The 23,625-nt window shown below is 46.1% G+C and overlaps 1 protein-coding gene across 5 annotated transcripts in view; it reads right to left on the reverse strand.

Moving 5' to 3' along the window:
• MPDZ (multiple PDZ domain crumbs cell polarity complex component) overlaps positions 1–23,625 on the reverse strand; it is a 662,189-nt gene that overhangs the window by 441,192 nt on the left and 197,372 nt on the right. For all 5 annotated transcript variants that reach the window (XM_029605550.1, XM_029605570.1, XM_029605559.1 and 2 more), the window contains exons 17-18: positions 19,356–19,538; positions 10,353–10,562 (exon numbers count right to left, since the gene is read on the reverse strand). In XM_029605550.1, coding sequence (XP_029461410.1) covers positions 10,353–10,562; positions 19,356–19,538 — 393 coding nt within the window. The remainder of the gene's footprint in view (positions 1–10,352; positions 10,563–19,355; positions 19,539–23,625) is intronic.

Raw genomic sequence — 23,625 nt, forward strand, 5'->3', positions numbered from 1 at the left:
CTACTCCAGTCTCAAACACTGAAGTCTGTGTAGCTCCTTCAAAGTGATTTTTGGCCTCGGTGGCTTCCCTCAAATATCCTTCTTGCTCAGACATTGAGTTTTGAGGGACAGCCTTGTCTAGGCTGTGAGTGGTATGATGCAGCTTCCATTTCCTCACAATTGATCCAATAATGTTCACTGGGATATTCAAGCACTTGGATATTATTTTGTAGCTTTTTCCTATCTTGTGCATGTCTATAACTTTTTTTTAAATTTCCTTAGAATGCTTTTTGGTCTTCATTTTTACAGTTTTCCTTCAGATTCACAGTCTAACCAATGTATTAGAATTAGGGGGTCTTTTATCCAGAACAGCTGATCATTTTTAATGATTCACAAATAGAAGCCAATAGAAAACCAATTGTTCGGGCAATATCTCATCTGTGTAAACTTTGGAGTAAATTTTAAAAAAGTATATGCGGGCATCCTTGTGCATGCGCTACCCAGCGCACACACATGGACGCCCTATTTTATAACATGCACGCACATGTTATAAAATTGGGGGTCGGCACGCACAAGGGGGTGCACATTAGTGCAACTTGTGTTCACCGATGCCCGCGGCCTTCCCCCATTCCCTCCCAGGCCGCTCCGATTTCAGAGCGGCCTGGGAAGGAACTTCCCAACCCCCTAAACTAACCTCCCTTCCCCTCCTGCCCCCTAGCCCTATCCTAGACACCCCCCCCCCCCCAACTTTTGTTCTACCTTTTGCGCCTGCCTCTGGGCAGGCACAGGTTGTGCGCGCCGGCAGCCTGCCGGCACGCGATCCCCCAGCACAGCGGCAAATAGCTGCTGTGCCAGGAGCCTCTGACCCCGCCCTGCCCCACCCCTGAACCACTCCGCTCCCTTTTCGAAGCCCCGGGACTTACTCGCGTCCCGGGGCTTTACGCGCATGGCTGGGCCTTTTTAAAATAGGCCCGGCGCGTAGGCCTTTTAAAATTCAGGCCTTAGAGCTTCCACAGCACAAGGGTTGAATACTTATGCAAGCAGCATTTTTCAGTTTTTATTTTACAAAATATACAGAGAAATTAATGATTCGTGACTTTGAAAATGTCCTTTAAGAGCATACTGGTTTGCAATAAACATATTGTCTGAAACAATCTGTGTAAGTGCCATTTGTAATCCACTCAAATCTGCTGACTTTTTTAGGGGGTTGAATACTTTTGCAAGCCATTGTATATATGCAAACACAGCCAGCAGTAGCAGAAGCAATAAGGCTGACAGACATTCACCTTACATCTCTTCAGTTCTTCCCATCCTGTCTCATGGCCTTTCGATTGTGCGAGGAAATTGCACAAAAATCAAACCCACGTGGCTGCTCTCATCTTGGGGTAAGCAGCTCCAATGCTTTCTGCTATGCTTTCTCTGGAACTTGGGGACCAGAAATTATCCTATCCCCACTAGCATAAGCTCTGTTTCTTCAGGGAGCTGGAAGTGATTTACACCATCGGCTCTGCTTTGTTTCTATGGGGGAGCCAGAATTTATTTACTGCCAGAAAAGAGGTATCAGAACACCATTCTTGGTTGTACTACCAGAAATTAAGCCTTAAGTAACAAGACACAAAAAGAGGTTAAATTAGCACAAGTCTGAAACTTGAATCCTGTAGTGCGTATCAAGGCCAGGGGTTAAAGCCTTGAGGACTAGCATTATTGCTCATAAGTTTCAAACTTGTGTTAATTTAACCCCTTTTCGTGACTGTTTTTTATTCTGTTTCAGTATTACCCCTTCTTCTCCTATTCCTTGTAAAAGAAGGGAGGGGGAAAACAAGAGAAAAGGGACTGGGGTTAGGGAGCAGAGTGGCTGGCTGTTCTCTGCTATTTCTGTTCCAGGCTCACCCTCTCCTTTCCTCTTCCCTGCAAGATGCAAGAAGTGGAGAGGGCTGGACCAGAACACTCCAGCTGCTCTGCCTTTTAACTAACAAAAATGGAGGAACTGCATTCCAGGCAATTCCCCTGCAAATTAAGACAAATAATCTAATTAATCTGTAGGCTCCCTAATTGTTCATATATATGGAGTATAACAATGGCTTCAGCTTATATCAACTATTGCCACTTCTGAGCTTTTTTGAATTTTTTAGTTTTACAAATTTCTTAAAGTAAATTCAAAATGTGGTTTATAAATATAATAATGTTATAGCTGTCATATCTAGTCTGTGCCTCATACTATACTACTATGCTCACTGGGATATTCAAGCACTTGGATATTATTTTGTAGCTTTTTCCTATCTTGTGCACGTCTATAACTTTTTTTAAAATTTCCTTAGAATGCTTTTTGGTCTTCATTTTTACAGCTTTCCTTCAGATTCACAGTCTAACCAAAGGTACTAGAATTAGGGGGTCTTTTATCCAGCACAGTTGATCATTTTTAATGATTCACAAATAGAAGCCAATAGTAAACCAATTGTTCGGGCAATATCTTTCATCTGCGTAAACTTAGGGGTACATTTTAAAACAGTATACGTGGGCATCAATGTGCGTGCGCTACCCAGCGCGCACACATGGACGCCCAATTTTATAACCTATTACCTGCTAATTTTCGTTCCTATAGTACCATGGATCAGTCCAGACGGTTAAAGACGCGGCAAGATAGCAGGTTTAAAAGGCGATAGTCGGGGAACACTTTACTGTATGGGAGGAAATAGCTAATCGGATCATTTACATACATATACATGCCGCGGGCGGAAAGGAATATGCGTCGAGTTAAAGAAGCGGTAAGGATTGGTAAAAACAGATAGTGAATCGCAGGTTAGACTTACGTGGCGAAATTGTGAGTACACAGCGGGTTAGAAACGGGGTAACTGCGGTCGAGCTTTACTGTATCGGCCTGATAGAAAGACATGCTTTAATGGAACAAAGTCAGCATGGCTTTACCCAAGGCAAGTCTTGTCTCACAAATCTGCTTCACTTTTTTGAAGGAGTTAATAATCATGTGGATAAAGGTGAACCTGTAGATGTAGTGTACTTGGATTTTCAGAAGGCATTTGACAAAGTTCCTCATGAGAGGCTTCTAGGAAAAATAAAAAGTCATGGGATAGGTGGCGATGTCCTTTCGTGGATTGCAAACTGGCTAAAAGACAGGAAACAGAGAGTAGGATTAAATGGACAATTTTCTCAGTGGAAGGGAGTGGTCAGTGGAGTGCCTCAGGGATCTGTATTGGGACCCTTACTTTTTAATATATTTATAAATGATCTGGAAAGAAATATGACGAATGAGATAATCAAATTTGCAGATGACACAAAATTGTTCAGAGTAGTTAAATCACAAGCAGATTGTGATAAATTGCAGGAAGACCTTGTGAGACTGGAAAATTGGGCATCCAAATGGCAGATGAAATTTAATGTGGATAAGTGCAAGGTGATGCATATAGGGAAAAATAACCCATGCTATAATTACACAATGTTGGGTTCCATATTAGGTGCTACAACCCAAGAAAGAGATCTAGGCGTCATAATGGATAACACATTGAAATCGTCGGTTCAGTGTGCTGCGGCAGTCAAAAAAGCAAACAGAATGTTGGGAATTATTAGAAAGGGAATGGTGAACAAAACGGAAAATGTCATAATGCCTCTGTATCGCTCCATGGTGAGACCGCAACTTGAATACTGTGTACAATTCTGGTCGCCGCATCTCAAAAAAGATATAATTGCGATGGAGAAGGTACAGAGAAGGGCTACCAAAATGATAAGGGGAATGGAACAGCTCCCCTATGAGGAAAGACTAAAGAGGTTAGGACTTTTCAGCTTGGAGAAAAGACGACTGAGGGGGGATATGATAAGAGGTGTTTAAAATCATGAGAGGTCTAGAACGGGTAGATGTGAATAGGTTATATACTCTTTCGGATAATAGAAAGACTAGGGTGCACTCCATGAAGTTAGCATGGGGCACATTTAAAACTAATCGGAGAAAGTTCTTTTTTACTCAACGCACAATTAAACTCTGGAATTTGTTGCAGAGAGGATGTGGTTAGTGCAGTTAGTATAGCTGTGTTTAAAAAAGGATTGGATAAGTTCTTGGAGGAGAAGTCCATTACCTGCTATTAAGTTCACCTAGAGAATAGCCACTGCCATTAGCAACGGTAACATGGAATAGGCTTAGTTTTGGGTACTTGCCAGGTTCTTATGGCCTGGATTGGCCACTGTTGGAAACAGGATGCTGGGCTTGATGGACCCTTAGTCTGACCCAGTATGGCATATTCTTATGTTCTTATGTTCTTAGGACATCTTCTGAAGCCGCTGGCAGACTTCTCTATTTGAAGAACATTCTAAGAATGACTAAAAGGAACAATAAGACCATAGGGCTCCAAGATGAAGCAATTCCTGCCCAGTTAGGAATAAGAAAAATCCAGGGAAAGCAGAAAGAGCAAAGATCCACGACCGGTCTACTCCACGGAAAAGATGAGACTGAAGAGGTACTCATATGGATGCGTGACAGTACGGCATGCTGCACATGTCCATTGGGGCATACTCAAGAGTCTAGAAACTTTGAGATAAAAGCTCTATGCCAGACTCCATTAGATGATGTCACCCACTTGTAAGACTGTCATCCTGCTTGTCCTTAGAGACGCCTAATAATTAAAAGAAAACTACACTGGTAGTTTGTTTTGATTAGTGCCCAAGGAAAACATTTCCTTTGATTATCGCCCTCTTTATGTATTATTTTAGCAACATATTGTTATACTAAAAGTTTCCTGAATCTGAGATAAGCCTTCTTCCTGATGATTTATATTGCCCTGAATTCAGTTATAATAAAGTAATTACTACATAGAAAAAGGAGTTCACAATAGCACTATGAACTTGCCAGGAAACTGAAGTATTGTTAAAATTGTGTTTTTAACTTGTACAGCTCGGTCTGACAAATACTTTACATAAAAATTTGTCTCAGTGGACAGAACATGTTCCCTAATAAGTTGACATGCCAACAGTTTACTATGAGGTCAATTTTCAAAAAATGGTTGGTTCCTAAATTTTAAGCACCTAAAATGAGGAAGATTTTCAGTCGAACTTAGAATCCTAAATTTTTGGCTGAAAACTGATTTAAATGAAGGTACCTAAATTTAGGCCTGCAATCATTTGCCTAGATTTAAGATAAGTTAGTTGCCCAGTGCTGAAAATCAATACTAAACACAGCAGAGTTGCTTACCTGTAACAGGTGTTCTCCAAGGACAGCAGGATGTTAGTCCTCACACATGGGTGACATCATCAGATGGAGACTGGCACGGAAAACTTTAGTCAAAGTTTCTGGTCTTTAGACAAGACTCAGAGAGGGACAACAGGTAGTCTAAAAGCTTCAGTGGTGAACAAGAGAAGGGATCCAGACAGCGCTTCACACACGAAGCCAAAAACCGTTTCCACTTGAGTTTATAGGATTTCCTTGTGGAGGGTTTTCTGGACTCCAGCAGCACTCGTAATATGCTCAGTGAATCAAAAAAGCATCCCCCATCGATCCCCTGCTCAATTGGCCAAGGGAGCAGAAGTGATCCACATTCCTGTTTTCCAAGGGAGCAAAGAGGTCTAAGGCCGAGGTCCCCCATGAGCAAAAGATGTGTTTCACCACCTCTTGATGGAGGAACCACTCGTGAGGCTGGAAGGCATGGCTCAGGGAGTCCACGAGGACATTGTCCACTCCAGGGAGGTACACTGCAATGAGGAGATTGCCGTTCTCGATGGCCCACAACCAGATCTGGACAGCCTCCTGGCAGAGGGCATAGGACCCCGTTCCTCCCTGCTTGTTCAGAATCCATATAGCCACCTGACAGTCGGTCTGAACAATGACCACTTTGTTGAGAAGTTCCTCTCTGAATACCTGTAGAGCATACCAGATCGCCCGTAATTCCAGAAAGCTGATCTGGGACCGCATCTACTGTGAGGACCAAAGGCCCTGGGAGTGGAGGCCTGCAATATGGGCTCCCCAACCCATCTGGGATGCGTCCGTAGTGAAGACAATCTGATGGTGTGGGCTCCCGAAGGGCATCCCCATCTCCATATTTGACGAAGTCGTCCACCATAGTAGGAACTGCCGAAGGAGTGTGGTGACCAGGATACAAGCTCGTAGGTCTTGGGTAGCTTGACACCACTGGGAACATAATGTCCACTTTGACCTGCACATGTGAAGTCAAGAAAATGGTGTGACATGCACTTTCGCTGCCATATGACCCAGTAATCAGAGAAACTGGAGTGCGGAGATATAGGAGCAACTGGAGACTACACGAGCGAGAGCCATGAGGGTCTCCGCCCTGTCCTAGGGTAGGAAAGCCTTCGCCTGGATGGTGTCCAGCCGTGCCCCGATAAAGTCCAGTTGCAAGAATGGCTGGAGATGGGATATCAGATATTTCATCAGAAAGCCTAGATTTTCCAAGACACAGACTGTGACTCGCACGGCACTCTGTGACCCAGGCCTGGAGTCACTCTTGATCAGCCAATCATCAAGGTAAGGGAAAACATGAACCTCTCTCCTCCAAAGATGGGCTGTGACAACCGCTAGGCACTTGGTGAAAACGCGGGGCACGGACGCAAGGCCTAAGGGCAGCATCCGGTACTGATAGTGCTCTCCGTCTACCAGGAATCGCAGGTACTGACAATCCTCCTGAGAAATGGGGATATGGGTGTACGCATCTTTTAGGTCAAGGGAGCAGAGCCAGTCTCCCGCTTTGAGGAGGGAAATCAAGGAACCCAAACGAGACCATTTTGAACTTTTCCGTGACCAAAAAACGGTTCAGTGCCCACAGGTCCAGGATGGGCCTAAGGCCACCAATTTTCTTGGGAATCAGGAAATATCTGGAGTAGAACCCTTCGCCCTGCTGGCTTGGCAGAACTGGTTCGACTGCCTAAGCCGGTACAAGGGCAGAGAGCTCTACCCGAAGTATCTGCAAGTTTCCTACTGCTCTCCATCGAGGGCATGGAGGCGAGTTGGGTGGAACTCACTGAAAGTGCAACTTGTAACCCTGGTATACGATGGACAGGACCCAGAGGTCTGATGTAATCAAAGTCCACCGGTCTGCAAATAGCTGTAGCCAATCCCCCACCAGGGAGTCGATGGCACACAGAGGAGTCTGGCTCACACTTCCTTGCGGTCAGTCAAAGCCCCATGGCGGGGTTCTGCAACGGGGCTGGGGCCAGACGGGGCATGCGAGGTTGCCGCAACCTCGGCCTTGCAGGAGGCCATTGAGGTCTCATCCTAGGAGCCGGTGGATAATATTTGCATGGCCGATAAAAGGCCGTCTCAGGTACTGCTGAGTGGGCTTTTTGGGAGGCTAGGCGTCAGAAGTACTGGCCAACAACTGCTGAAGGGTCTCATGGTAGTCCTTCAGTTGCGCTACCACCTCCTTAATCTTGTCACCAAACAGATTGTCACCTACACAAGGCAAATCAGCCAAGTGGTCCTGGACCTCAGGGCGCAGATCAGAGGTACGCAGCTAAGCCATACAGTGAGCACCGATGCCCGGGGCGGCATTTTTCATGGTGGTCTCAAAGACATCATATGCCGAGCAGACCTCGTGTTTATCACACTCAAAGCCCTGCTGCACTACCCTAAAGAACTCCTCCTGAAATTACTGCAGGAGACTTTCTCCAAACTCCTGGGCCTATTTCCACAGATTCCTGAAGTACTGACCCATACATAGTTGGTAACAGGCAATCCTGGCTGTTAACTTTGCGCTTTGGAACACCCGACACCCGAGAGCATCCAGAGCTCTGTGTTCCCGTCCTGGAGGGGCTGAGGCATGAGTGCAAAGCCTCTTTGCCTTCTTTAAAGCCGATTCAACCACCACCAACTGATGAGGGAGCTCCCAGCATTCAAAACCAGTGGCAAGCTGGACCAGATAAACCGCGTCCATCTTGCGGTTCATCGGAGGTATGGAGGTGGGATGCACCCAGAGTCAGGTTACCAGGTCCTTGAAGATGTCAAGGATTAGAACTGCCACCACATCCTTCGGGGCATCCAAGATTTGTAAGATCTCTAGCATCTTGTGTCTAGAGTCCTGCTTCATTAAGACCTGGAAGAGCACAGACTCCGCCATGGCCTTACCGAAGCCAGTGAAGGAAAGGTCCTCGGGGGGGGGGGGGGGGGGATTTCTGATGCTCCTCCGGTGGAGAGGGCTCAGATGGTAAATCCTCCAATTCCTCTGAGGAGGACATAGAAGCCTCACCCTCCCAGGGATCATAAGAGACCTCCCCCTTGCTGCATCCATCCAGAGACAAGGAGGGCCAGGCACCCAACTGCGCCCTTAGCGCTGGCCATGTCAGAGCCGCAGAGGGAAATGAGGGCACTGGGGGGGGGCTCAAGGCCACAAAAGCACCAAGGGCACCAACGGCACCGATCCTGATGGCCCCGAGAGAGCCAGAAGGTGATGGGGGCACCAAGTGCAAGCAAGGCGCCACAGAGCCCGACAGCCCTTCCTCATCTGAGGAATCACTCACTGGAATGGGAACCAGTGGTGGCAGCATCAATGCTCCCTTCGGCCCTCAAGGGGCTTGAGACATCAGAGCTGGCTGCTTCAGCAAGACACTAAGCAGCATATTCAGCCACTCTAATAAAGGCACAAGCACCAGAGGAGCCGGCTCCTGTAGTGGTGCCGGTCCCAGTGGAACCAGAGGCTCGATTCCCTGCAGGGCCCGGCCGACCGCCACTGCCTCTCCAATTCCTCCTCAAAAGCAGCTGAGGACAAAACGGCTTGAGGAGGAAGACCAGAGGACTCGGAATGTCCTCTGGAAGACTGGCAACACCAATGTTAGTGGAGGCCACCGAGAGGCCTCAAAAGGATTGAAGGAAATTAGTTCCTCCACCGTAGACCACTTCGAGGAAGGCACCAATGCAGTCGATGACTGTTCGCAATCCAGCTTGGATGAAGATGACAGATGCCGATGCTTTCTTGACTTTTCTCGATGGTCCCCTCGGTCCCTGCCCAAAACCGAGGGAGATGGATAAGACCCTGATCTGGAACAGGACAACAAAGACCGGGCTCGGTCCCCCACTCCCACTTGGGTCTGGTGAGCAGCAGGGGAGTGACCACGAGGGGGTTGAGGCTGGGACTTCCTTCCTGAGCGGACATAATGCGGGGGCACTGGGGGCACTGGTGAAAGCCGGACGATGCCATTGCAAAGACAACACGGCACACAGTCGATGGTCGACAGCCACCGGGTGGGGTGATACCGTCGGAAATCAACTGCTAAAACCCAAGGCACTTAACAGATTGAAGGGGAGAGGAAAAACCCAAGAACCGCGAGGGATCCTACTCGAAGCAGATGATACAAAAATTGTAGAAAATAAAAAACAAGCACCAGCTTCATGATCACGAGGCAAAAGCTTTGCGGAAAATAAGAGACTGAAGCAGGACCCCGCGTAGACATGAGGTTAACAGCATGCTGGGCATACTCGGTGTGCCAAAGTTTCTAGAAACTTTGAGAAAAATTTTCCATACCAGGCTCCATTTGATGATGTCACCCATGTGTAAGGACTACCATCTTTGCTTGTCCTTGGAGAACTATTTTTCTCCACCTTATCATTGCCACCACAGCCACCCAATTTGTAGACCCCTAAATGTAGGATGCTACTGAATATAAACACCTAAATTTAGATGTTCAATCCTAGTTAATTTTCAAAGGGATTGATTTAGGTTCCTAAAATCCAAAGTTAGATACCTCAACTCTTTGAAAATTGACCCCTAATATCTGAAGATCTACCATATTTTCCAGTATATAAGAGGTGTTCTTTTTCTGGCATTCCCATCACTGCGTCTTATACACAGGTGCGACTAATAGCCGGTGCTTACAGTATAAGTGTGTCTCTCTCTCTCTCTTTCTCGCTCCTTACCAATGGCGCCTCCCTGTCGCTCGCTCCTTCACGTGGCCTCACCAACAGCCGCTCGTACACCATGCAGCCTGCAAACATTCGACACTCCCCTAGGACACCTCCCACGTGGCCGTTAGCACACCACACAGTCCGCTAAAATATGGCGCTCCCCTGGCACACCTCCCACATTCATCTGTAACACTCAGCACTCACCTACTACACCTCATCCTCTCACAACCTGTCGCCGTGATCACCTGCGTCTTATCTAAAATGCAACTTTATCTACTGAATTTTTCATGAAAAAGGCTGTTGAGAGAGGGGTGCTACCTATACACCAGAAAATAAGGTATATTATTACAGATGCAAGACCAAATGCATTTGAGTGGAACTGTAGCTACATCCTGCCAAAGTATGTTATTAGCTGTAAATTGTCATTATCATACACATTCCCTAACTTTAAAAATTAGATTATATTGATTCCCATATTTTAGTTGCAACTATGAAAAGCATGCATTTAAAACCAAATTCTTACAGGCAAAGGTTTGGACACTCCGATTCTAACTCTTCCTGCTGGAGCTCCTTTCAATGCCTGTACAGCTTCTTCTAGGGTAGCATTTTCCAAGTTGATCTCATTAACAAACATGAGTCTGTCTCCAGGAAGAAGTTTCCCATTTTGTTCTGCTACGCCACCAGGAACCAAAGACCGGATTACAATTACTGTATTTGCAGGGTCAACGGGGTCCTGAAATCAGAAAACAAAACAGGTTAATCATCAGCTTTGAATATTATGAGTAAATAAATGAGATTTTTGGAGGAACTAGAAAGAGTGGGTTGGACATTTACATATATTTAAATTCTGTTTTCTTTGTCTCTATTCAAAAACAGTCTAGTATCACTATTATTTTTTAATTTCTGTCCTCATTCTCATTTCCCTTTTATAACTTGTTGGTTCAAGGAACTCCCTTATTTTTTGTACTATATGATCTGTGTTAAAGCCGATGTATTGACTAGGATATTCTAATATCACCTTCTCTATTTACTGAGTCTACCACTTCTTGTGATCCTCTTGATATTATAGGGTTTTTTTTCTTGTTTGCAAATTCTCTCTTATATAGTCATTATTTTTGGATTAAAAGATGCATTTCTTTAATTACTGAAACATTTTTTGTTTTAAAAATCTTCCAAGTCTACTCTTATTTATTTATGTTATTTATATATATTCCGCCTGTCTGCCACTTCAAAGCGGATAACATTCAGGTACTGCACATCAAATTCAGTCATTTCTGCTATATTCATGCACTGCATGCCTCAGCACAATGCCTACATAGGATTCTGATGACAGTCAGTACATCGGGATAACAATATTCAAAGCTATTTACCCATACTTGGCTGACAATTGCCTTCATGCTAAAAGTATGCATCAGCTTTCACAACACACACTTAACTGGGTCAAAAACAGGCGGTCCATGGGGGCAGATTAAAGTTGGTGGAGGAAAACTGCATGTGTATATTCAATTTCAAATTTGCATGTACTATTTTGCCCCCATTTGACCGCCCACACACAGAAGTTACAAACACAGGCAATTTCAATGCACATACTTCACAGCTATGAAATTTTCAAAGGAAAACAAAGCAGATCATTTCCCTTTGAAAATGAGATGCAGTGAATATGGACTAAAAGTGATTATATATAGAGAGAACGACAGTTCCCTGTACGTAACCGGATCAGTCCAGACAGTGGGTTATGTCCCCCATCCAGCAGATGGAGTCAGACAAAGCTTCAGAGGGTGCTCCCTTATAAACCAGTGCACCCTCTGGAAAACCTCAGTATTTTTCTGACTCCAGCAGATGCGAGTGTGGAACCTCTGATTCCCCATTACACTTCTTTAACTTACTTATTTTCTTGTATTCTTATTTCGATGGATCAAGTTGGGTAATTTAAAAAAAAAAAAAAAATTCAGCAATTTGGTAGTCTGACCTATTCTTTGGGCTTACGGCCCCCACAGCTTCTGACTTGCAGGCTGAACTGTTTCTTACAGTCTCCCTCCTTTCCTCCCCTGTATGCTGGGTAAGTTTTGTTTGTTATTTCTGCATTTCCAGCTCGAATACCTGGCTTTCCTCACTAGGGGTGCATGCTGGCAGTCCAGCCTCTCCCTCCTCGTCACGACCCGGCCCGCTGCCCTGAGAAGCCGCCTTCCTCGGGGCAGCCTACACAGAGAAGTACATCCCTCTGTTCTCATCGGTCTTATTGCTATTTTTAGGTCGGACAGTGTGACTGAGAGTCTCTGCTGCGGCGGACGAGTTTTCCCGCTGCTTACAGCGTGTTCTTTAAAATCAGCTGTCTGCCTCACGGCTCCCCTCCTCCGCTTCCGATGCCGCAATCCTCCTGGTGCAGTGCGTGTGGAGAGCCCGGGTCGAGGCTCTCCCGGGAGGGTGTGTGTAAGAGGTGCCTCCCTGGTGGGGAGGGCCCCTCACAGCCGGCGGGGCGCCCTGTTTCGTGCCTTCAAGCGCGCCTGGATGTGCAGAGGTCAGCCCCATTCCCGCTCAGCGCGGGAACAGCGGCCATTTTGTGTGAGGAGCCGGATGCCCGTTCACAGTCAGGGGAGGATTGGGATGCCAAATTTTTGCCTCTGCCACCGATTTTGACGCCAGTGCCACCTCTAGGAACCATTCCACCAGCTGGAGACCCATCGATTCTGCCTCCCTTGAGGCCACCTCCGTTTTCCACGAACTTTGTATTGTTGATGCATAATGCTTACCTGGCTAGGATGAGCCAGCAGCAGGTCCTACTCCTCCCAAGATACTTAGGATAGTGGACTCTCAACCTGCGTGAGGACAGTGTCGGGGTTCCTGTTCCAGTGGCCCCTCCGGGCACTGCCAGGGTCTGCATGGTGCATCCCTCTATGGGCGGTATTGCTCCCAACCCGGACCCAGACCCGGATGAGACTTTACCAACGGCTCAGGTGGACGGGGACGATCCGAGAGTCCTGCGTATCTTCCAGAGGAATGAACTAGACCCTCTCATACCGTTCATCCTACAGGAGCTGGACATTCACAGGAAATTCCTGGATCCACGCCTCAGGCTAAGGAGGGAGACCCTTCTTGGCAGGGCTTCGACATCTGACAAGGGCTTTTCCTACCCACCCTACTCTTCTTCAACTATTGTCCAGGGAGTGGGATTCTCCTGAAGCCTCCCTTAAGGTCGGTAGAGCTATGGAAAGACTATCCGCTTCCGGATGATTTCCTGGAGCTTCTTAAGGTCCCGAGAGTAGACTCAGCGGTCTCAGCTGTTACTAAGAGGACAACCATCCCGGTGACAGGAGGTACAGCTCTGCATGATCTTCAAGACAGAAAGCTCGAATTTTATCTCGAGTGTGTTTGAGGTGTCTGCTCTGGGTATAAGGGCGGCCTTCTGCAGCTCCTTAGCACAAAGGGCAGGCCTTCGCTGGGTCCAACACCTTCTAAGCTTGCAGGAGCTACCTCCAGAGGAAGCTCAGCAGGCCGACCATTTGGAGGCAGTAATAGCGTATGGGGCGGACCCTCTGTATGACATTCTCTGAGTTCTGTCCAGGTCGATGGTTTCGGCAGTCTCGGCCAGACGCCTCCTCTGGCTCCGCAACTGGTCGGCGGATTCCTCCTCCAAGGCTCAGTTAGGATCCCTGCCCTTCAAAGGCAAATTCCTCTTTGGAGAAGATCTGGACCAGATCATCAAGTCCCTGGGTGAAAATTCGGTGCATAAATTGCCAGAAGATCGGCCGCAGACCTCTAGGAATTTCAGCTCCTCCAGAAGCCGCTTCCGTGGCCAACGACGGTTCCACACTACGAGACAGTTGGCTCCTCGCCAGCCCTCTTCGCACTCTCAGTCCTGGTCCCGTTCCTTTCGAGGCCGAAGACAAGCTCGGGACAGTTTGTCCCAGGGGGCGTCTTCCAAGCCTGCACAATGAAGCCAGGCAGGCCCACTCCCTGATCCCCAGGATAGGGGGACGGATCTCCCTCTTCTACGAGGAGTGGGTCAAGATTACATCGGATCAGTGGGTCCTGGATATTCTAAGACACGGCTACGCATTAGATTTCCCTTGTCCTCTAACAGACAGGTTCCTCTTCTCTCCCAGCGGTCCAGTGCGAAAAAGACTCATTGTACACCAGATTCTCGACAGACTCCTCGTTCTTGGGGCAATCCTGCCGGTTCCTCCGAGGGAAGTGGGGACCGGTCATTATTCAGTCTACTTTGTGGTTCCAAAGAAGGAGGACTCCTTCCGTCTGATCTTAGATATCAAGATGGTGAACAGAGCACTCAAGGTCCCACACTTCCAGATGGAAACATTGCGTTCCGTGATTGCGGCAGTACACTGCGGGGAATTCTTGGCCTCACTGGATCTGACGGAAGTTTATCTCCACATCCCCATCCTCAAGTCTCACCAGCGCTTTTCTCCGTTTCAAGATCCTGGGACGGCATTTCCAGTTTCAAGCGCTTCCTTTCGGCCTGGCTACTGCCCCCCGGGTCTTCACGAAAGTGATGGTGATGGTGGTGGCAGCCCTAAGACGAGAGGGCATCCTAGTCCACCCATATCTGGACGACTGGTTCACTCGAGCGAAGTCCCTCAGCCTGTGTCATCGAGTGTTGCATCTCCTCCAATCCCTGGGATGGGTAATCAACTTCGCCAAGAGCAGTCTTACGCCTTCTCAATCGCTGGACTTCCTGGGAGCATGTTTCAACACAGCGGTGGGCATGGTATTCCTGCGCAGGTGCAGTGCTTCTCTTGCCTTCCCCTTCCCACTGCCTGGGATTACCTTCAGGTACTGGGCTCCATGGCTTCCACTATCAATCTGGTACCTTGCGCATATGCATCCTTTACAGAGAGCCTTACTCTCCTGCTGGAAGCCGGTGTCTCAGGAGTTCCAGACCATCCTCCCTCACCAATAGGAGGCCAGGGACAGTCTGACTTGGTCGCTCAACCCCTTTCATCTCTCACAGGGGATGCCCTTGGAAATGCCAGAGTGGATGATTGTCACCACGGATGCCAGTCTCTCTGGATGGGGAGCAGTGTGCCAGATGACCTCAATCCAGGATCAGTGGACGCTGTTGCAGGCATCCTGGCCGATCATTCGCTTGGAGACCAGGGCAGTGCACCTGGCATTGAGGCAGTTTCTCCCTCTTATTCATCGTCGGATGGTTCGGGTGCTTTCCGACAACGCAACCACAGTGGCGTACATCAACCGTCAAGGGGGCACAAGAAGTCGTCACGTCTCTCAGGAGACGGACAAGTTGATGGCTTGAGCGGAGGCTCACCTTTCCCGATTGGCGGCTTCCCACATTGCAGGAGTAGACAATATTCAGGCCGACTTCCTCAGTCAACAGCGTTTGGATCCAGGGGAGTGGGAACTCTCTGAGGATGCGATGCAGATCCTGATCAGTCGTTGGAGCCTCCCCCACCTGGACCTGATGGCCACCTCCCGCAATGCCAAAGCACCGCGATTCTTCAGCCGCAGAAGGGAGCACAGCGCGGAAGGTGTGGATGCCCTATCCTTCCATGGCCTTTTCACATTCTCCTCTACATGTTTCCACCATGGCCCCTGGTGGGAAAAGTCCTCCAGAGAATAGCAGTCCACCAGGGTCCGGTGATTCTGGTGGCTCCAGAATGGCCACGTCATCCATGGTTTGTGGACTTGGTCAATCTCGCGGTGGACGGATCACTTCGACTGAGCCATCTCCCACACCTGCTGCATCAGGGTCCTGTATTTTTTGACCAGGCAGATCACTTCTGTCTTCCGGCTTGGCTTTTGAAAGGCGCCCCTTGAGACGGCGAGGATACCCGGAGCCGTGGTTTCCACCCTACTCAAGGCAAGGAAGACTTCTACGTCAGTGGCCTATGTTCGAGTATGAAAGGTTTTTGAGTCTTGGTGTACTTCCATAGCGGCTTCTGCGCGGACTGCCTCAGTAGCTCAGATTCTATCTTTCCTACAACAGGGCCTAGAGAAGGGCTTGGCCTACAATTCCCTGAGGGTTCAGGTAGCAGCCCTTGAGTCCCTAGTATATCGTCGCAAGGGAGTTTCTCTCTCCTTGCACACAGATATCGTCCAATTCCTCAAGGGAGTGAAACACCTACATCCACCGGTGTGCACCCTGTGTCCTTCCTGGAGCCTCAACTTAGTCCTTCGGATTATGGCAAGCGCTCTGTTTGAGCCTATGCATTCCGCTACTCTCAAGGAGCTCACCCTCAAGACGGTCTTTCTCGTGGTTATTTGCTCTGCACGTCGGATTTCTGAGCTACAGGCACTCTCCTGCAGGGAGCCCTACTTGCATTTTTCGGACTCGGGGGTTTCGTTGCGCACAGTACCCTCTTTTCTTCCCAAGGTGGTTTCAGCATTCCATGTGAATCAAACAGTTGAGCTCCCGTCTTTCGCAGCTATTGATCCAAGAGATCTAAGTAAGCTAGATGTGAAGCGTATCCTGATTCGCTATCTCGGTTACTAATGAATTTCGATTGTCAGATCATCTGTTCGTCCTCTGGAATGGACCTCAGAAGGGGTCAAAGGCCTCGAAAACCACTATTGCTCGATGGCTGAAAGAAGCTATCGTAGCAGCCTACCTGGGAGCAGGTAGGCAGCCTCCGGTGGGCATCAAGGCCCATTCTCTCCGTGCTCAAGCGGCTTCCTGGGCAGAAAGCCGCTCTGTCTCCTCCCAGGAAATCTGCCGAGTGGCAAACTGGAGATCGTTACATACGTTCGCTCGGCACTATCGTTTAAATCTACGACCACCGGTGTTTGGCTCCTTTGGCAATTGGGTCATTCCAGCAGGGCTATCTGGGGCCCACCCTACATAGGGAAGCTTTGGTACATCCCACTGTCTGGACTGATCCGGGTACGTACAGGGAAAAGAAAATTATTCCTTACCTGCTAATTTTCGTTCCTGTAGTACCACGGATCAGTCCAGATGCCCTCCCTAAGTATTTGGGGTTGATGGGATTGCTCTTCCTGCTCAAATGTTCTTCACTTGACTCTGTTTTTTCAGTCTCTAAGGCTGGTTTCATGGTTCCTTTTGCAAGTTTTTTGCTGGTTTTTACAGTTGTTTTCATAGCTATGTTCTAAAGTGCTACTAATGTGGTATTAGTGTTGTTTTCTTGATCCATCCATGCTTATTGTTCATGCTTTGATATTCTGTATACTGAGGTTTTTCAGAGGGTGCACTGGTTTATAAGGGAGCACCCTCTGAAGCTTTGTCTGACTCCATCTACTGGACGGGGGACATAACCCACTATCTGGACTGATCCATGGTTCTACAGGAACGAAAATTAGCAGGTAAGGAATAATTTTCCTATAGATATAGATATGGATATATTTATACAGTGCAAACCACGCAGACTCATCAAAATTTCACCATAAATCTAAATAAATCTAATGGCAGGTGTGGTTAAGTAAATGGTGCTATTAGAAACGTTGAACACTAAATTAATCTTAGGAATAAAATAAAAATCAGAAAAAGGGGAATCTTAATGCCAACTAAATTAGCTAAAAAAATTTGTTATTACTGTTGCACAACTCCTTCACTGTATAACTATATGATTTATGCCTTGTACAGCAGTGCTAGCCCTATAAAAGCTATATAAGAATGTCAACAAATCACAACATATTTTCAGTAAGTACGACCTAAATGCAACAGAAAGCATTCATCACCTCATCTGTTGTTATAACTCATGATGAGGGCATTAGCCAATCAGACATTTTAGTCATATTTTATAAAATTATTTTATTTCCAAATTGAATGATGGAAGTAAAAAATAATTAACATGTCTATTTCTGGCAGATTTTCCAGGTTTCCATATTCTCTTACTGTTACATCCCTCATCTCTAGCCTGAAGCACCTCCAGCATCATGCAGCATCTCATGAACATGGCTCGAACTTCCTGCTGTTTGGAACATGCCCCAATGACATCACTTCCTCTCTAGTATACAGGGAGGCTCAGAAGTACCACTCAATGCCTTCGCAAGAAGCCTCCTGCATCTCTGCACTGCTAGCTGCCCAGCTTTCCTACATGTTTCTGAGTTCCTACTTGTTTCCTTTTGTCTTTTTGCTCCTTCCCTATTCCTGGTCTTCTGCAAATCCTTGTTTTATCTTCTTCCTGCTCCTTTGTCAATCCTGTCTTGTCTCTGATCCAGCTTTGTCTCCTTGCTGACTTGACCCCGCCTTGTTCTCAGCCTGCCTCAACCTTGGACTGGAACTCGACCTATACTGTAAGACCTGCCATTGCCAGAACTTAAGGGCTCAACCCAGGGGGGGGGGGGGGGGGGGAGTTGGCTAGGTGGAAGATACCGGCCATAGTGTCTCAGCTGCTGCCTGCCAAGGCCTATTCTGTGCTTGCGCAACATAGGTTGTGCCTACTTGACAGCAGCCCAAGGTCTCACCGCCTGCTCAGCATGACACATTACTCTTCATTTATTTTCTTTAATTTCCTATTTCTATAGCACCTTTTGCTAAAAAAAAAAAATGAGACACACAGAGGTATACATCATCAATTAAAAATATAACATTTAAAACATACAAAATAATAATCCCTAAAACAGACTGGCCCCACCCTCCTACTCTGGAAACAGCCCACACCACACACTAAAACAATACCAATAAATATTCTTCCTCCCTACACAACAACAACAAAAGTTAAACATAACACAATGCATTTAATCCTCAAGGTCACATCACAGGTTTTGAACAATTAAGCATATCCACTCCACATTAACCATCTATTGCTATCCCTGGGAGTAAGTAACAGGAATTAGATCTACTTTATATGATCTGATAGGTACTTGAGACCTGGAAATCTGCCAGGAAGTTGAGACCTGGATTGGCCACTGTCTGAGACAAGATGCTGGGCTCGATGGATCTTGGTCTGGACCAGCATTGCAATTCTTATGTTCTTATCTTTACATATCAGAAATGTAGAGCTTCACGTCAAATAAAATATATGTCAAAAAAATACACAAAACCACGTTTTCGTGGATAAAAGTTCTATAACCCCATTTTGGTGTCTGAAAATAGATTTATATAAAGTCCTATGAATTTTTTCCAATTATGTAGGCTTCAGAGGGTTAATATATATATATAGGGACCTTTGTTTTCAGTTTTTATTTTATTTTGCCAGGGAATTTCAATGTTAGAATAAAAAAAAATGTCAGTGGAAAAATGACTTTTCCACTAATTTTTCTCCTGTGTGTTATATTAAAGTCATTTTTCCATTGGTTATTTTTGTTATAACATTGAAATTCCCAGTAAAATTAAAAAAAAAAATGAAAACAAAAGTCCCTATATACATATAATGTCTAGTTTTTCAAAGGTTTTCCCATAGCAAAAAAATGAGAGGAAATGCTTGATAATCAAGCAAAAAATGAGATTACATTTCATAGCAAAATGCCATAGCATATTCCCTAAAGCTTCCTCAAAATTATATCATAGAAAAACATGGCAGTCCTATCATTTTTTATTTTAAAAAATGTATTACTCATCCATCCTCCATTCTGAGCATTTAAAAGCAACTGTTACCTGATAGTCTAATATGCTGAAACCAAGCCCAATGCTCCCTTTCTCCAACTCTATATCCTGAATTTCTGTTTCCCACATTGCCAACGAAGATCCTTGCAACTCTTCAGCATCCTGACCCATATCAGCAGTTTCCAAAATGGGGTCATCTGTTTCAGAGGAGTCGAGTATGCCACCAAAATCTATCTGAGAATGCAGACAAAGGGAAACAAAGATATTGTCATTATAGAGGTTGTGCTAACTTGAAATTCTTACCTTCTCCATCTCTCCATTACTGTTTACTCATCTCAGCTAAGCATCTCAACATTCAAAGCTCAAAATTCCAAAAGACCAGGGCATCATTCTACTTTAAATGTTACATCATCACTAAGATTTTCTTTTGATTCACTGCATTACATCTAGATGCATCAAATCCTGATGAGTATGTGCATATATCAATATATCTTCCTACAGTGCTGAGAATGCAAGTTTACTGTAAATGGGGGTTCTCACTAGACGATAGGATGAATTAGCCATAACGACTGAGGTGACATCATCTAACAGTGCCAAATGGACCACTCTCTAGTTCAGAAGAGCTTTAGCACTACTGAGCATGTGCACGAGTTCCAATGGAAACACTGCCTCATAAGCCCTTTAGTCAATTGAACACCTTAACTCTAGAGAGGTAAATAATAATCCAGGGAGGCGGGCGAGCATTAAGGATGGCAAATTCATCCTGCTATCTATGGAGAACCCCATTTACGGAAAAACAAACTTGCTTTCTCTGTCAACAAGCAGGGCTAAATTATACAGCTAACTTAAAGCTAGATTCATCATTTTGCTATGATTTTTGAATGAAGAGTGCCCACGATAAAAAAAAAAAAGGGGGCACGGTTAGACTCATTTGTGAGTTACCACAATGCGCACTATTTTTGTGCTTCTGTAGGAGGGTCAACTAATAACTCGAGGTGAGGTTTTGGTGGTGTCTACTGTTTGGGGGCCAGTTTTACATGCATAGTCAGACATTCAAACAAGACAGTAGACATCTGTGAACATTTGATGTGATCTGGAATGAGGAAAGAACACAAAGATGAGATTTCTACAATGTACTCTCACCCTAGCTTGACACACTCTCTACCTAGGTGCTATCATGCTAGGGCGAGAGTGCATGTAGAAATAGGAACATTGGTTCTGACCTGCTAATTTTCATTCCTGTAGTACCACAGATCAGTCCAGACTCCTGGGTTTTGCCTCCCTTCCAGTAGAAGGAGACAGAGAAAGTTTCAAAGGCACCGCCTCTTAACCCGATGTGCAACCTGCATCACTTCAGTATTTATCAGTACCCAAGCAGAAAATATATAATCAAAAAACTTGTAACCAATCAACTCTACTATATCCCCCAGAACAAGCAGAGGCCAATGAAAATTCGAAATTAAAAGTAGAGAACGTCGTAAAAAAAGGATTATTGAGAAACCTGTGCCAATCTTCAGAACAAATTTGCAAATAAGAAAATCAGATCGAATGGACTCTCCAGAGACTCCTGAACCCCCAGCGGGCGGGCATCTGGACTGATCTGTGGTACTACAGGAACAAAACTTAGCAGGTAAGAACCAATGTTCCTTTCCCTGTACATATCCAAATCAGTCCAGACTCCTAGGATGTACCAACGCTTCCTTAAACAGGGTGGGACTGTGAGACTCCCACTTGCACAACAATTTTACCAAAATTGGCGACATCCAGAGCCTGGATGGTCCAATCGGTAGTGCCTTGCAAAAGTATGAAAAGACTTCCAAGTAGCCGCCCTGCAAATCTCTTGCGGCGAAACCAGCTGGCATTCAGCCCACTATGCCACCTGCAAATGTGTAGAATGCACCCTTAAACCTTTCAGGACCGGGCGACCTTGACAGATATATGTGGAACCAATTGCCTCTTTCAACCAACAGGCTATCATGGCCTTTGATGCTTTTTGACCTTTTTTCACACCATACCATAGTACAAAAAAGTGATACTATGAAAAGGCAGTCCGTCACCCTGAAACTCTCTCTTCTGACATCCAGACGTCTCAATTCCTTCGCATGAGGTGCATTAAATGCTAGGTGTGTAAAGGCCGAGAGTTCCACTGACTGACTTAAGTGGAACGCTGAAACTACCTTCGGCAGAAAAGACGGAACCGTCCTCAGAGAAATTCCAGAATCCGAAATCCTCAAAAAAGGGTTCCCTGCATGACAGTGCTTGAAGTTTAGACACCCTTCTGGCTGAACAAATCGCAACCAGAAAAACCACCTTCAAAGTCAAATCTTTTATGGTGGCCCTCTTAAGAGGCTCAAACGGTGCTTCACACATGCCTCTGAGGACCAAGTTAAGACTCCAGGAAGGACACACTTGACAAACAGGGGGGCACAAGAGCTTCTTCCTCGGAGGAACCGGCAACAAGCACCATATCGGTCGGGGGAAGCATTGGTGCCCCCGCCAGTAACAGATGCCAGCTAGGTTGGTAATACACTGAGTCATTCCAGCAGTGGTTTCATAACAAAAAGCGCGAGTATCAGGAACATTGTTGCCAAAGGCACAACGCCCTGCAGTTCTCAATCCAGCTCCAGCTCCTCCTCAAAAGTTGCCAATGCCAAAACAGACTGCGAGGCAGGAGGGGTGGCTAGAACTTCCTTGGATCTCCGAGGTGGATCGGCAACTGGCCCAGGACCGGTGGATACAGTCGCGGACTCCCTGCATTGATGGAGGATTGGCACTCCTTACCACAAAGGTTGCTTCGGGGACATCATGGCATGAGCCGACATCTCCCTGAGCCCAGCACCGTGCATTGAAGGTGATCAGTGCCAAAGTTTCCTCCACTTCCCTCGGTGCTCAGCCCGGTCTTTCCCCGGTGCCAAGGTCAATGATGATGAACCTGACGTCCTCGACCTAGAAGAGACCAACAGCGGCAGGTCCCCGGCGCCCCTATCCACCAGCGACATCGACAAAACCGATGGCTCTGCCGATGTCGATGGCATAATGTTTGTTTATTTTGTTTTATTTATTTGGACATTTTATATACCGTCGTTCCATGAAATGATCACAACAGTTTCCAGAAATCACATTCATAACTATTAATCGACAAATCTTGACAGTTTCCATAGGTAGTATTCATAAGCAGAAATTAACATCTCAAATGAAATGAAATGTTCCAATATATATTAAATTGCTTACTAAAGATTTAAGACATAAGGCAAGTAATACTGGAAAATAATATAACAATTAACACATAATAATCTGTACATTGTTTTAAGATTCTTACGTTATCTCATTATGTTTTATTCCTCATGCTTCAATTAAAAACTCGTCTATCTTGTTACTATAGTTCTTTACATTCTGATATTTTTAAGTTAGGTTATGTGCATTTTTGAATAGCCATGTTTTAGATCACATATCCATCGGTGTCGCTCCAAAGTCAGAGGACACACTCTTCATGGGGGTCCGTAATGGCCATGGTCCTCGGACACTGGGGCATCATCGGAAATCAGACAAGGCCATGACGAACGAAAAGAAGGGGATAATGAGAGTGGTGACAGCAGGCAACCAAAGCCGCAGGGCACCAAGGCAACGCCACCATGGGGGGAAGGAACGAAAAAAAACCTACCGAAATCCCAAAAAGCCTGACTAAGGAGCCTAAGGGAAGGCACCGAGAGGGACCCGGCGTCAGAGGACCGCGAAAAAAACCCAGAAATTAATTGGTGAAAATGTTTTCCAAGGCAATTTCCAAAGGAAAAGCCATGAGCTTACTTAACCGCAAGGCAAAAACTCTGCAGAAAAAAGGAGACTGAAGAGGGACCCTGTGTGGATGCGTGGTGTAGGGCATGATAGGCATGCTCAATGTGCCTAAGTCAAAGTTCCAGAAACTTTGACGCAAGATTTCCGTGCTGGGCTCCATCCGATGATGTCACCCATGTGTGAGGACTACCATCCTGCTTGTCCTAGGAGTAACTTTAGACTTGCTCTGGACCAAAAAGAACCTTACCCAGATAAACTTATCTAGTGGTACCCAGCTAAGTTTAAGTCCCACTCCTGGAATGTCCTCACACTGCTTCTTTTTTTATCCTAGTAAGTTTTAGCCAGGCAATGACTTAAGTTTACCAGGCTAAATCTTGAAGTTAGCTGCACAAACCTTTTGAATAGGGAACTTTTAATGAAGAGGACCCGTTAAAGCAGCAACAAAAAAGTTTAGAGGACATGGTCAGTAACCCTCCCAGATGCATGATCTGCAGTTATCTTGGCTATAAAAATTAGTTACAAGGTACAA

The sequence above is a fragment of the Rhinatrema bivittatum genome, chromosome 1 (assembly GCF_901001135.1).
Source record: "Rhinatrema bivittatum chromosome 1, aRhiBiv1.1, whole genome shotgun sequence".
Taxonomy (NCBI): Eukaryota; Metazoa; Chordata; class Amphibia; order Gymnophiona; family Rhinatrematidae; genus Rhinatrema; species Rhinatrema bivittatum.